Here is a 15,085-nt window from a genome sequence, read left to right as displayed (position 1 = left end):
CGCCTTGTGATCTTTATTGGCCTCAGAAGCATGTGATCTTTGTTCTCCTTTTTGCCCTTTGAAGCATGTGATCTTTGTGACCTCTCCTTTTGAAGTCCTTAATAAAAACCTGCTGGTTTTGCGGCTCAGGTGGGCATCACGGTCCTACTGCTATGTGATGTCACCCCGGCAGTCCAGCTGTAAAATTCCTCTCTTTGTACTCTTTATTTCTCAGATCGGCCAACACTTAGGGAAAATAGAACATACATTGAAATTTTGGGGGCGGGTTCCCCCGATATTCACCAACCATCTGCTGCCTTCAAGAGACTCACCTAACAAATACGGACTCACACAAACTTAAGGTAAAGGGGTAGAAAAAGACATTTCATGCAAATGGACATCAAAAGCAAGCAGGAATAGCTATTATTATAACAGACAAATCTTAAAGCAACAGCAGTTAAAAAAGACAAAGAGGGACATTATACAATGATAAAAGGCCTTGTCCAACAGGACACTATCACAATCCTAACATATATGCACCTAACACTGGAGTTCTCAAATTTACAAAACAATTACTAATAGGCCTAAGAAATGAGATAGACGGCAACATAATAATAGTGGGGGATTTCAATACTCAATTGACAGCACTAGATAGGTCATCAAGACAGAAAGTCAACAAAGAAACAATGGATTTCAACTATACTCTGACCGGGCGTGGTGGCTCATGCCTGTAATCCTAGCACTTTGGGAGGCTGAGGCAGGTGGATCATGAGGTCAGGAGATCAAGACCATCCTGGCTAACACAGTGAAACTCCATCTCTACTTAAAAAAAAAAAAAACACAAAAAATTAGCCAGGCATGGTGGCGGGTGTCTGTAGTCCCAGCTACTCTGGAGGCTGAGGCAGCAGAATGGCGTGAACTTGGGAGGCAGAGTTTGCAGTGAGCCGAGATCACACCACTGCACTCCAGCCTGGGCAACAAAGCAAGACTCCATCTCAAAAACAAAACAAAAAACAAAACAAAACTATACTCTGGAACAAATGGACTTAACAGATATTTACAGAACATTCCATCCAACAACTGCAGAATATACATTCTATTCAACAGACTTTTGCCAAGAGATAGGCCATAAGATAGGCCACAAAAAGAGCCTCAATAAATTTAAGAAAGTTGAAATTATATCAAGCACTCTCTCAGATCACAATGGAATAAAAGTGGAAATCTACTTCAAAGGAACCTTCAAAACCATGCAAATACCTGGAAATTAACTAACCTGCTCCTGAATGATCACTGGGTCAAAAATGAAATCAACATGGAAATTAAAAAATTCTTCGAATTGAACAATAGTGACACAACCTATCAAAACCTTTGGGACACAGCAAAGGTGGCGCTGAGAGGAAAGTTTATAGTTCTAAATGCCTACATTAAAAAGTCTGAAACAGCACAAACAGATAATCTAAGGTCACACCTTAAGGAACTAGAGAAACAAGAACAAACCAAACCCAAACCCAGCAGAAGAAAGGCAATGACCAAGATCACAGCAGAACTAAATGAAATTGAAACAAACAAAAACAATACAAAAGACAAATTAAACAAAAAGCTGGTTCTTTGAAAAGATAAATAAAATTGATAGACCACTGGCAAGATTAACCAAGAAGAGAGAAAATCCAAATAAGCTCAGTAAGAAACAAAATGGGACATATTACAACTGACACCACAGAAATACAAAAGGTCATTCAACGCAACTATGAACACCTTTACATGCACAATACATACTAGAAAATCTAGAAGAGATGGAAGAATTCCTGGAAAAATACAACCCTCCTAGCTTATAGCAGGGAGAATTAGATAGTCTGAACAGACCAATAACAAGCAGCCAAACTGAAATAATTTAAAAATTACCAACAAAAAAAAGTCCAGGACCAGATGGATTCACAGCAGAATTCTACCAGACATTCAAAGAATTGGTACCAATCCTACTGACACTATTCCACAAAGATAGAGAAAGAGGGAACCCTCCCTAAATCATTCTATGAAGCCAGTATTGCCCTAATACCAAAACCAGGAAAGGGCATAACCAAAAAAGAAAGCAGACCAATATGCTTGATGAACATTGATGCTAAAATCCTTAACAAAATACTAGCTTACCGAATCCAACTACATATCAAAAAGATAATCCACCATGATCAAGTGGGTTTCATATCAGGGATGCATACCAGAGATGGTTTAACATATGCAAGTCAATAAATGTGATACACCAAATGAACAGTATTAACAAAAATCACATGATCATTTCTATAGATGTAGAAAAAGCATTCGACAAAATCCAGCAACCCTTTATGATTAAAACTCTCAGTAAAAACAGCATACATGGGACATACCTCAATATAATAAAAGCCATCTCTGACAAACGCACAGCCAACGTAATACTAAATGGGGAAAAGTTGAAAGCATTCCCTCTGAGAACTGGAACAAGACAAGGATGCCAACTCTCACCACTCCTCTTCAACACAGTACTAGAAGTCCTGGGCAGACCAATCAGACAAGACAAGGAAATAAAGGGCATCCAAATAGGTAAAGAGGAAGTCAAACTGTCACTCTTTGCTGATGATATGATTATTTACCTAAAAAACCCTACTAAAGACTCCTCCAGAAAGTTCCTAGAACTGATAAAAGAATTCAGCAAAGTTTCCAGATACAAAATTAATGTACACAAATCAGTAGCTCTTCCATACACCAACAATGATTAAGCTGAGAATCAAATCAAGAACTCAACCCCTTTACAATAGCGAAAAAATAATAATAATAAAATAAAATAAATAGTTAGGAATACACCTAACCAAGGAGGTGAAAGACCTCTACAAGGAAAACTGCAAAACACTGCTGAGAGAAATCATAGATGACACAAACACATGGAAACACATCCCATGCTCATGGATGGGTGGAATCAATATTGGGAAAATGGCCATACTGCCAAAAGCAATCTACAAATTCAATGCAATTCCCATCCAAATACCACCATCATTCTTCAGCCAGAATTCAAAAATTCATATGGGGCCAAAAGAGAGCCCACATGGCCAAAGGAAGGCTAAGCAAAAAGAACAAAACTGGAGGCATGATATTACCTGATTTCAAACTATACTATAAGGCCATAGTCACCAGAACAGCATGGTACTGGTATAAAAATAGGCACACAGAACAATGGAACAGAATAGAGAATCCAGAAGTAAACCCAAATACTTACAGCTAACTGTTCTTCAACAAGGCAAATAAAAACATAAAGTGGGGAAAGGTCACACTTTTCAACAAATGGTGCTGGGATAATTGGCTAGCCATATGTGGGAGAATGAAACTGGATCCTCATCTCTCACTTTATACAAAAATCAACTCAAGATGGATTAAGGACTTAAATCTAAGCCCTGAAACTATAAAAATTCTAGAAGACAACATTGGAAACACTCTTATACACACTGGCTTACACAAGGATTTCATGACCAAGAACCTAAAAGGAAATGTAATAAGAAACAAAGATAAATTGCTGAGACTTAATTAAAGAGCTTTGCACAGCAAAAGGAACAGCTAGCAGAGTAAATAGACAACCCACAAAGTGGGAAAAACTCTTCATGATCTATATACATCTGACAAAGGACTAATAACCAGAAGCTACAATGAACTCAAATCAACAAGAAAAAAACAAACAATCCCACCAAAAAGGGATTGATGGCTGAGACAATGAGTATATAGTTCTAAAAAGAATATGTATAAGTGGCCAACAAACAGGAAAAAAAAAAAGCTCAACATCACTAATGATCAGGGAAATTCAAATCAAAACCACGATGTGATACCACCATTCTCACTGCAAGAAAAGCCATAATCAAAAAATAGTGGATGTTGGCACTGAACATCTACTATGCACTGAACATCTACTATGCGGTGAACAGAGAATACTTCTACACTGCTGGTGGGAATATAAACTAGTACAACCACTATGGAAAACAGTGTAGAGATTCCTTAAAGAGCTAAAAGTAGGCAGAGCATGGTGGCTCATGCCTGTCATCCCAGCACTTTAGGAGGCCAAGGCAGGAGGATCACAAGGTCAGGAGTTCAAAACCAGCCTGGCCAACACGGTGAAATCCCATCTCTAAAAATACAAAAATTAGCTGGGTGCAGTGGCGCTACTCAGGAGGCTGAGGGAGGAGAATTGCTTGAACCCGGGAAGTAGAGGTTGCAGTGAGCCCAGATCACGCCGCTGCACTCCAGCCTGGGTGACAGAGTAAGACTCCATCTCAAAAAAAAAAAAAAAAAGGGCACTAAAAGTAAGACTACCATTTGATCCAGCAATCCCACTACTGGGTATCTGCCCAGAGGAAAAGAAGTCATTGTATGAAAAAGATACTTGCACACACGTTTATAGCAGCAAAATTCACAATTACAAAACGTGGAACCAACCCAAATGCCCAGCAATCAATGAGTGGATAAAGAAACTGTGGTGTGTGTGTGTTTGTGTGTGTGTGTGTGTATGTGTGTGTGTGTATAACAGAATACTACTCGGCCATACAAAGGAATGAATTAATGGCATTTGCAGCAACCTGGATGAGACTGGAGACTATTATCCTAAGTAGTAATAGTAACTACTTTTAGTAGTTAGGAATGAGTAACTCAGGAATGAAAAACCAAACATCATATGTTCTTCCCATAACTGGAAGCTAAGCTATGAGGATGCAGAATGATACAATGGACTTTGAGGACTTGGGGGAAAGGGTGGGAAGGGGGTGAGGGATAAAAGACTACAAACAGGGTATACTGCTCTGGTGATGGGTGCAGCAAAATCTTACAAATCACCACTAAACAACTTATTCATGTAACAAAACACCACCTGTTCCCCAATAACCTATGGAAATAACAAAAAGTTTTAAATAAAAATAACATAGAATAAAATTTTTAAAAATTACTTGTTCAATGACATATTTTATTTAAGAAAAACAATTATGGGGGCATGGCTGGAATACTATGATTATGCAATTACAGACAATGGCCGTGGTGAATACAGGGGCAAAGGGGAGCAGTATAATACAGTGGGGAAAAAACAATGAATTTAGATTTACAAGACAATGCCTGAGTTTCAACTGTGCCATTTTATTCTCTATAAGATGCTGAGCAGATGTCTTCCTTCACCTATCTGAGTTTTCTCATCTGCTTAGGAAGGCAGCTGAGAGAAACAAATGAGAAATACACACAGATAAACAAAAACCCATAAAAGATTCTTGAAACACGAAGATAGGATTAGATGCCAGAAAGTTTTTAAATTTTTTAAAATTTATTTATTTATTTATTTTTTGAGACGGAGTTTCGCTCTTGTTGCCCAGCCTGGAGTATAATGGCATGATCCCAGCTCACCGCATCCTCCACCTCCCTGGTTCAAGCGATTTTCCTGCCTCAGCCTCCCAAGTAGCTGAGATTACAGGCATGTGCCACCATACCCGGCTAATTTGGCATTTTTAGTAGACAGGGTTTCACCACGTTGGTCAGGCTGATCTTGAACTCCTGACCTCAGGTGATCCACCTGCCTCAGCCTTCCAAAGTGCTGGGATTACAGGCATGAGCCACTGCACCTGGCTGATGCCAGAATTTTCACCCAAACTAGGAATAAAACAATAAAATAGACATCTTTGTAATTCCCAGGATGCCATCTTTTAATTTAGCAACAAAGGCAAAATCTATGGTATGAGGATCAGAAGTTCCTTTTGAAACTAAAAACATACATTAATAGGGTGGGTGCAGTGGCTCGTGCCTGTAATCTCAGTACTTTTGGAAGCCAAGGAGGTCAGATCACTTGAGGTCTAGAGCTCAAGACCAGCTTGGCCAACAAGGAGAAAAGAAATCTCGCCTCTACTAAAAAAAAAAATTACAAAAATCAGCTGGATGTGGTAGTGCATGCCTGTAGTCCCAGCTACTGAGGAGGCTGAGGCAGGAGAATTGCTTGAACCCGGTAGGTGGAGGTTGCAGTGAGCTGAGATCGCACCACTGCACTCGAGCATGGGCAACAGAGCAAGAATCTGTCTCAGAAAATATATATAAATATTAAACAAATGGGCAAGTAGGTCTAAGTATTTTGGGAGTTCTACTTTTAAAGAAAGGACAGAAAACTTGTTACGCCTCTGATAACAAAACCTATTTCATCTAAACACTTTCAACTATGATTTTCACCTAACACGATGAAAAAGGTATCACATAAAAGAGGGCAATATTTAGTTTAAGAATTCCGAGATGGGCCAGATGCAGCGGCTCACATCTGTAATCCCAGCACTTTGGGAGGCTGAGGTGGGCAGACCACTTGAGGCCAGGAGTTAGAGACCAGCCTGGCCAACATGACAAAACCCTATCTCTACCAAAAACACAAAAATTAGCTGGGAGTGTTGGCACGCACATGTAGTCCCAGCTACTTGGAAGCCTGAGGCACAAGGATCATTTGGGCCCGGGAGGGCAGAGGTTCCAGTGACTCGAGATCATGCCACTGCACTCCAGCCTGGGCAACAGAGCAAGACGCTGTCTCCAAAAAAAAAAAAAAGAATTCCTAGATGAACTGAGACAATAGCGGAGAGTTTTAATATTCAAAGAATACAAATGTACAATCATTTTAATGTTAGGAAGCCAAAGAAGCTTCTAAAAATAAAAACTCATGTAATTCAATATTTCTGAAAACTGTAAATGCCAAAAGTTGCCCAAAGTATACATGTGGGCATTTTAAAACAGTCAAAAAAAAAAAAAAAATCTCTACAGCTAAAAGGACAACTTCAGTTACTTTTTCAATAATATATAAATGAAGTTATATAGCTGAAATATAAATGGAGTTTTACAAATGACTTTATTCTACAAATAACCTAACTTTCATTGATTCTTTAATTTAACAAATAGCTATTAAGCACAAAGTAAGTTGAATATCTGGAATAAAATGAATCATAAATACTAGATGTGCTGGACATGGTGGCTCACGCCTGTAATTCCAGCACTTTGGGAGTCCAAGGTGGACAGATCACTTGAGGTCAGGAGTTCAAGACCAGCCTGGCCAACATGGTGAAACTCTGTCTCTAGTAAAAACACAGAAGAAATTAGCTGGGCCTGGAGCTGCATGTCTGTAATCCCAGCTACTCAGGAGGCTGAGGCATGAGAACTGCTTGAACCCGGGAGGCCAAGAGTGCAGTGAGCCAAGATCATGCCACTGCACTCCAGCCTGAGCGACAGAGCAAGACTCTGTATCGGGGGAAAAAAAAAAAAAAACGAAAAAACCTCATGATTCCTGCCATCAAGGATTCTACAAGCTAGGGAGGGAAAAGGATACATGAACAAACAATGACAACATCTAAAACTGTTAGACTAGACTTATGTACTATACACAATAAGAATAAAGAACAACAGGGGCTGGGCATAGTGGCTCACACCTGCAATCCCTTTGGGAGGCCAAGGCAGGAGTATGGCTTGAGCCCAGGAGTTTGAGACCAGCCTGGGCAACATAGTGAGATGCTCTCAAAAAAGGAATAATATAATAAATAAGGAACAATACAGTTTTATTTATTTTTTTCATATTTATAAAACTCAAAAATATTAAAAAGAAAAAAACACCTTCTCAAATAATGGACAAATAATAAAAAACTCTCTTACTTGGAAAATCCTTTCCATCTGGATAGTAATATTCTGTGAATTCTATATAGACAGCTGACATTTCTTGTGGAAGATATAGGGATTTTTTATTGCAGCAAATCATGCTTTTGGGGGAAGAACGACATTGTTCTGCTGTAGAGACCTGAAAAGATAAATAAGTTTACTGAAATCACACTGAATAAAAACCTTTCCAAATAATTTATGCAACCCAGACAGTACTTTTAAAACTACTTACAAAATTTTGCTAACGGTTAATTCCCAGTGTAAACTTTATTATATATTTAACTTCACATGGAATTATTTTTAAACACCCATCAACTATTCAGAAAACTCTATAATCTTTTTGGATCCTTGTCAATCACAAAATCAACATTGTACAATATTCCTTATAAACTTATTATTGTGAGCCCTAAAACAACAGATAGAAAAATAATGATAATGATATTCTATCAGATAATATAGATAAATAAATGGCAGTCAGGACATAGATCCAAGTCCTCAAATCCAGAATGCTTCCCTGTACGCTGTTTAAAATAATTCTTGGCTGGGCACGGTGGCTCAAGCCTGTAATCCCAGCACTTTGGGAGGCCGAGATGGGCGGATCACAAGGTCAGGAGATCGAGACCATCCTGGCCTACACGGTGAAACCCAGTCTCTACTTAAAAAACACAAAAAACTAGCTGGGTGAGGTGGCGGGCGCCTGTAGTCCCAGCTACTCGGGAGGCTGAGGCAGGAGAATGGCGTAAACCCGGGAGGCGGAGCTTGCAGTGAGCTGAGATCCGGTCACTGCACTCCAACCTAGGCGACAGAGCGAGACTCCATCTCAAAAATAATAATAATAATAATAATTATTATTTACCATAATTTCTCCATTACCATGAAAAATAATAGAGTAATATACAGTTTCAGCTTGAGATAATAAAAATTCTGGAGACGAATAATGGTACTGGTTACATAACATGAATGTACTTAACGCCAATTATTACAAAATATATATAGACATAGATTTTTTTTTTTTTTTTTTTGGTAAAGATGGGGTTTCGCCACGTTGGCCAGGCTGGTCTCAAACTCCTGACCTCAAGCAATCCACCCACCTTAGCCTCCCAAAGTGCTGGGATTACAGGAGTGAGCCACTGCACCTGGCCAATATCATTAGGTTGGTGCAAAAGTAATTGCAGTTTTGCCATTACTTTCAATGGCGAATACCTAAATGTGTGTGTGTGTATAAAATTATTATTGTAAATTCAGTTATACCTTACCACAATAAAAAATTAATTAAAAAATAATAGCTATAAACACTTCTGTCAAATAGTTTGATCGCTCAAATTCATTTTCCAAAAAGACTATGTTTTATACACAAATAAATAAATGTGATTCACCACAAACAAAACTAAAAACAAAAACCATACGATTATCTCAACAGGCAAAGAAAATGCTTTTGATAAAATCCAACGTCCCTTCACAATAAAAACCCTCAACAAACCATGAATCAAAGAAACATATCTCAAAACAGTAAGAGTAATCTATGACAAGCTCACAGCTAACATTCTGAAGGGGCAAAAGCTGAAAGCATTTCCCTTAAGGAATGGAACAAGACAAGGATGCCCCCTCTCACCACCCCTATTCAAAATAGTACTGGAAGTTCTAGCTAGAGCAATCAGGCAAGAGAAAGAAAGAAAAGGCATCCAAATACAAAGAGAAGTCAAATTATCTCTCTTTGCTGACAATATGATTCTATACCTAGAAAATACTAAACTCCATGAAAAGACTCCCAGGACTGATAAGCAACTTCAATAAAGCTTCAGGACACAAAATCAATGTAAACAATCAGCAGTATTTACACATACCAATAACATTCAAGCTGAAAGCCAAACAACCACCACAACAACAAAAATCCTAGGAATACATCTAATCAAAAAGTAAAAGATCTCTACAAGAACTGGCCACGCATGATGGCTCACACCTGTAATCCCAGCACTGTAAGAGGCTGAGGCTGGCAGATTACTTGAGGCCAGGAGTTCAAGACCAGCCTTGCCAACATGGCGAAACCCCATCTCTACCCAAAATACCAAAATCAGCTGGGCATGGTGGCACATGCCTGTAATGCCAGCTACTCGGGAGGCTGAGGCATAAAAATCGCTTAAACTCGGGAGACGGAGGTTGTAGTAAGCTGAGATCACACCACTGTATTCCAGCCTAGGCAACAGAAGAAGACTCTGTTTCAAAAAAAAAAAAAAAAACCATACTGCTGAAAACAATCTACAGATTCAATGTCATTCCTATCAAACTACAAACATCATTTTGCACAAAATTAGAAAAAAATTTAAAATATTTAAAAATTCATATGGAATCCAAAAAAGAGCCTGAATAGCCAAAGCAACTCTAAGAAAAAAGAACAAAACTGGAGACATTACATTAACTATACTATAAGGAACCAAAATGGCATGGTACTGATACAAAAACAGAGACACAGATCAATGGAACAGAATAGAGAACCCAGAAATAAAAATGCACACCTATAACTATCTGATCTTTGATAAATTGGACAATAATAAGCAATGGGGAAAGGACACCCTATTCAATGAATGGTGCTGGGATGACTGGCTCCTCATATTTAGAAGAATGAAACTGGACCCCTACACCTTCTACTATATACAAAAATTAACTCAAGATGGGTCAAATATTTCAATATAAGAGGTCAAACTATAAAAGTCCTAGAAGAAAAGCTAGGAAATACCATTCTGGACACAGGCTTTAGCAAAGAATTTATGGCTAAGACCTCAATGGCGATCACAACAAAAACAAAAATAGTCAAGTGAGACCTCATTAGAGAGCTTCTATACAGCAAAATAAACTATCAACAGAGTCAACAGACATCCTACAGAATGGGAGAAAATATTCACAAATTATTCATCTGACAAAGGTCTAATATCCAGAATCTATAAGGAACTTGAACAAAAGTCAACAAGCAAAAACCAAACACCATTAAAAAGTGGGCAAAGGACATGAACACACACTTCTGAAAAGACGTATGTACAACCAAAAACAGGCATATGAAACAATGCTCAACACACCAATCATCACTAATCATCAGACAAATGTAAATCAAAACCACAGTGAGATACCATCTCAGATACATCAGTCAGAATGGCTATTATTAAAAAGTCAAAATACAGATGCTGGTGAGGCTGCAGTAATGCATGTTCTGACTTATAAGTGAGAGCTAAATGTTGGGTACACATGCAGACAAAAAAGGAAACAACAGACAGTGGGACCCCAAAAGGAGGAAGGGAGGAAGGGGAATAAAGGCTGAAAACCTACCTGTTGGGTACTACGCTGACCACCTGGATGATGGGATCAATCACACCCTGAACTTCAGCATCATGCAATATAAAAATATAACAAACCTGCACGTATATCCTGAGTTTACAATAAAAGTTGAAATTTTTAAAAAAAACTATTAGTTTTAAGGTTATGGTTACATTTTTTTCACCCCCCAAAACCAGCTAATTACATCAAAAATTTATATATTAATATTCACGGCGGACTTCCCAGCCCCACTCCTGTCGGGATGTTGGGACTGTATCAGGAACTCCGCCCGAGAGCCCCACCGGGGGACTCTGTCGGCCTCCTTTCCACCTTCTTCCTTGAAGCTAGGTGACCAAAAATAAATTTGCAGTTTTGCTCCTTAAAAAAAAAAAAATTCACAAAGTTCAACCAATAAAGTTTTATCAGTTTCATTTATTTGTATTAATTTAGTAGACCCAGGGATGTATGTTCTTTTTTCCATTCATCATTCAATAGACGTATATATGTCTCACATGAAGTAGAATAATTTTTCAATGGTTTACTTATATAAACTGCCTAACCAATCTTTTTTTTTTTTTTTTTTTTGAGATAGAGTCTCACTCTGTCATCCAGGCTGGAGTGCAGTGACACAATCTCGGCCCACTGCAACTTCTGCCTCCTGGATTGAAGCGATTCTCGTGCCTCAGCCTCCTGAGTAGCTGGGACTACAGGCGTGCACCATCACTCTCAGCTAATTTTTGTATTTTTACTAGAGAGGGGGTTTTGCTATGTTGGCCAGGCTGGTCTCCAACTCCTGATTTCAGGTGATCTGCCCACTTTGGCCTCCCAAATGGCTAGGATTACAGGCATGAGCCAACGTGCCCAAATTGATTAATCAATCATTTTAATTTGTATAGTCTTTACAAATTCAAGTCAGTTCCTTATAGTATCTAATTAAAAAGCTTTTCTCTGTATATATGGAAACAAATTCTTTTCAATTCAAAGTGTCAACTTATTTTAACAACAGCTTCTTTTTTCCTTTAGTAGTTAAAAACCTATTCAAATTGGGACAAACATACTATCTTATGTTCTTCTACTTACTTTTATTTTGTTTTGTGTTTAGCGTGGTTGTGTATATACATACGTGGGGTTTCTTACTATATTTCACTTGCAACCATGTGGGATTACAAGTGATTCCTCTTTCTCATTTCCACATAAATTTATTTAAATCCTAAAATTTACAGTCTTTTAAAAAGCTGAAGTATATGGTCATGCACCATATAATGACATTTCTGCCAATGACAGGCCACTTATAAGATGCGGATCCCATAAGATTATAACAGAGCTTTTATACTGCATTTTTACTGTATATTATCTTTTTTTTTTTTGAGATAGAGTCTCCCACTGTCACCCAGGCTGGAGTGCAGCAGCGCGATCTCGGCTCACTGCAAGCTCCACCTCCCGGATTCACACCATTCTCTTGCCTCAGCCTCCCGAGTAGCTGAGACTACAGGCGCCCACCACCACGCCCGGCTAATTTTTTGTATTTTTAGTAGAGACGGGGTTTCACCACCGTATTAGCCAGGATGGTCTCGATCTCCTGACCTCATGATCCGCCCGCCTAGGCCTTCCAAAGTGCTCGGATTACAGGCGTGGGGCACCGCACCCGGCCTTTACTGTATATTTTCTATGTTTGGTAAGGTTTAAATATACAAATACCATTGCGTTACAACTGCTACAGTATTCAATACAGTAACATGATACACAGGGGACTACAGCCTAGGAGGAATAGGATATGCTATATAGCCTAGGAGTGTAAGTAGGCTACATACCATCTAAGCACAGTTTATGATGTTAAGCAACACATGATTGTATATCAAATGTAAAGAAAATAGTAACTGCACAATGAGAAAATAACTGTTAAATCAGAGTTTCTAAACATTGGCACTTCTGACATTTTAAGTTAGATAATTCTTCATTGTGGGGAACTGATCAGCACATTGTAGGATATTTGGCAGCATCACTGGTCTTTACTCACTAGAGGTCAGCAGCATGTCCAGTTGTGACAAACAAAACTATCTTCAGATATTGCCAAATCCCAGAGGGGAATAATTGAGTTAAATAAAATCTTTTCACATAAAACTAAGTCTCAAAGCCACAGACTTATCAAAATAAACCAGAACAATTTATAAATGATAAAACAAATCTAGAAATCTTTTATTTGTTAAGAATAGGTCATATATTCTTATCGTGTTGGTCTCAAACATCTCAATTAGACCATGTTAGGTGATTATAAGCTGAGTAAGATTGTTAGTATAAATAGGATAGAGTTCTCAGCTATAGAATTATATTCACAGTATAGCCAACACAGTATATACAGTATACTGTAGTTCTGTAAAGCAAAAAAGGCATTTTAGATCCTTCCATAGAGACTATTGTGTAATAACGAAATTGGTATCCCTCTGATCCTGTTCCTGGGAAGTAACTAGGAATTGGAATTTCCTATTTATGGTGGGCCCCTGATAGTTTGGATATTGTCCTCTCTAAATCTCACGTTCAATTGTAATCCCCAGTATTAGAGGTAGAGCCTGCTGGGAGGTGTTTGAGTCATGGGGGCAGATACCTCATGGCGTGGTGATGTGCTCACAATAGTGAGTTAGCATGAAGTCTAGTTGATTAAAAATATGTGGCACCTCCCTGTGCCATTCTCTCTCTGTCTTGCTTCTGCTCTTGACATGTGACGTGCCTGCTCCTGCTTTACCTTCCACCACGTGTAAAAGTTCCCTGAGGCCTCCTCCCCAGAAGCTGAGCAGATGCCCACATCACGCTTCCAACACAGCCTGCAGAACCATAAGTCAATTAAACTTCTTTCCTTTATAAATTATCCAGTCTCAGGTACTTCTTTATAACAACACAAGAACAGCCTAACACAGCCCATAACACCACAGCTGATAGTTTATAATAAAATGATGCAGGGTGGAGCTGGCCATACTTGATAGCCTAGTTGCATTTACAGGGTGGGAGCTTTGGGTAATCTGATTACTAATTCACCTAGAGATTGAATAAAACCTCATGAGCAATACTTCATGCATATTGTTAAATATCCATCCATCCACATATTTGCACATCTATGCATAGGGTTCCACATTCTTAGAAAGCTAACAAGTCCTGAGAAAAAGTTTCACATTTCAAGTGCTCCAAGACTCTGTCTTATTACATCAGTGTACTGTGGAGGTGATATGGTTTGGCTGTGTCCCCACCCAAATCTCATGATTGTAACTCCCACAGTTCCCACATGTTGTGTGAGGAACCTGGTGGGAGGTGACTCAATTATGGGGGCGAGTCTTTCCTGCACTGTTCTTGTGATAGTGAATGAGTCTCACAAGATCTGATGGTTTTAAAAATGGGAGTTTCCCTGCACAAGCTCTCTCTTTGCCTGCTGCCATCCACATAAGACATGACTTGCTCTTCCTTGCTTTCTGTCACCATGGTTGTGAGACTTCCCCAGCCATGTGGAACTGTAAGTCTATTAAACTTTTTTCCTGTATAAATTGCCCAGTCTTGGGTATGTCTTTATCAGCAGTGTGAAAACGGACTAATACAGTAAATTGGTACTAGTAGAGTGAGGCACTGCTGAAAAGCTACCTGAATGTGGAATTGACTTTGGAACTGGATAACAGGCAGAGGTTAGAACAGTTTGGAGGGGTCAGAAGATGACAGGAAAATAAGGGAAAGTTTGGAACTTCCTAGAGACTTGTTGAATGGCTTTGAAAAAAATGCTGAAAGTGATATGAACAGTAAGGTCCAGGCTGAGGTGGTCTCAGATGGAGATGAGGAACTTGTTCGGAACTGGAAGCAAGGTGACTCTTGTTATGTTTTAGCAAAGAGACTGGCAGCATTTTGCCCCTGCCCTAGAGATTTGTGGAACTCTGAACTTGAGAGAGATGATTTAGGATATCTGGTGGAAGAAATTTCTAAGCAGCAACGCATTCAAGGGTGACTTGGGTGGTCTTAAAGGCATTTAGTTTTATAAGGGGAGTATAAAAGTTCAAAAAATTTGCAGCCTGACAATGGTATAGAAAAGAAAACCCCATTTTCTGAGGAAGAATTCAAGCCAGCTACAAAAATTTGCATAAGAAGAACCTAATGTCAACCCCAA

At 38.9% G+C, this 15,085-nt stretch overlaps 1 protein-coding gene across 3 annotated transcripts in view; it reads right to left on the bottom strand.

Moving 5' to 3' along the window:
- The window catches only part of UHRF1BP1L (UHRF1 binding protein 1 like), a 116,009-nt gene that overhangs the window by 34,126 nt on the left and 66,798 nt on the right, over positions 1 to 15,085 (bottom strand). For 2 of the 3 annotated variants that reach the window (XM_033220931.1, XM_033220930.1), the window contains one exon: positions 7,639 to 7,780. In XM_033220931.1, the coding sequence (XP_033076822.1) occupies positions 7,639 to 7,780 (142 nt within the window). Of the gene's footprint in view, positions 1 to 5,494; positions 5,620 to 7,638; positions 7,781 to 15,085 lie in introns of those variants that run through there. The other variant, XM_033220932.1, reaches the window with a different exon arrangement.

Source organism: Trachypithecus francoisi, unplaced genomic scaffold (genome assembly GCF_009764315.1).
Source record: "Trachypithecus francoisi isolate TF-2019V2 unplaced genomic scaffold, Tfra_2.0 Lachesis_group11, whole genome shotgun sequence".
In the NCBI taxonomy this organism is placed as follows: Eukaryota; Metazoa; Chordata; class Mammalia; order Primates; family Cercopithecidae; genus Trachypithecus; species Trachypithecus francoisi.
This window is presented reverse-complemented; position numbering and strand designations above follow the sequence as displayed.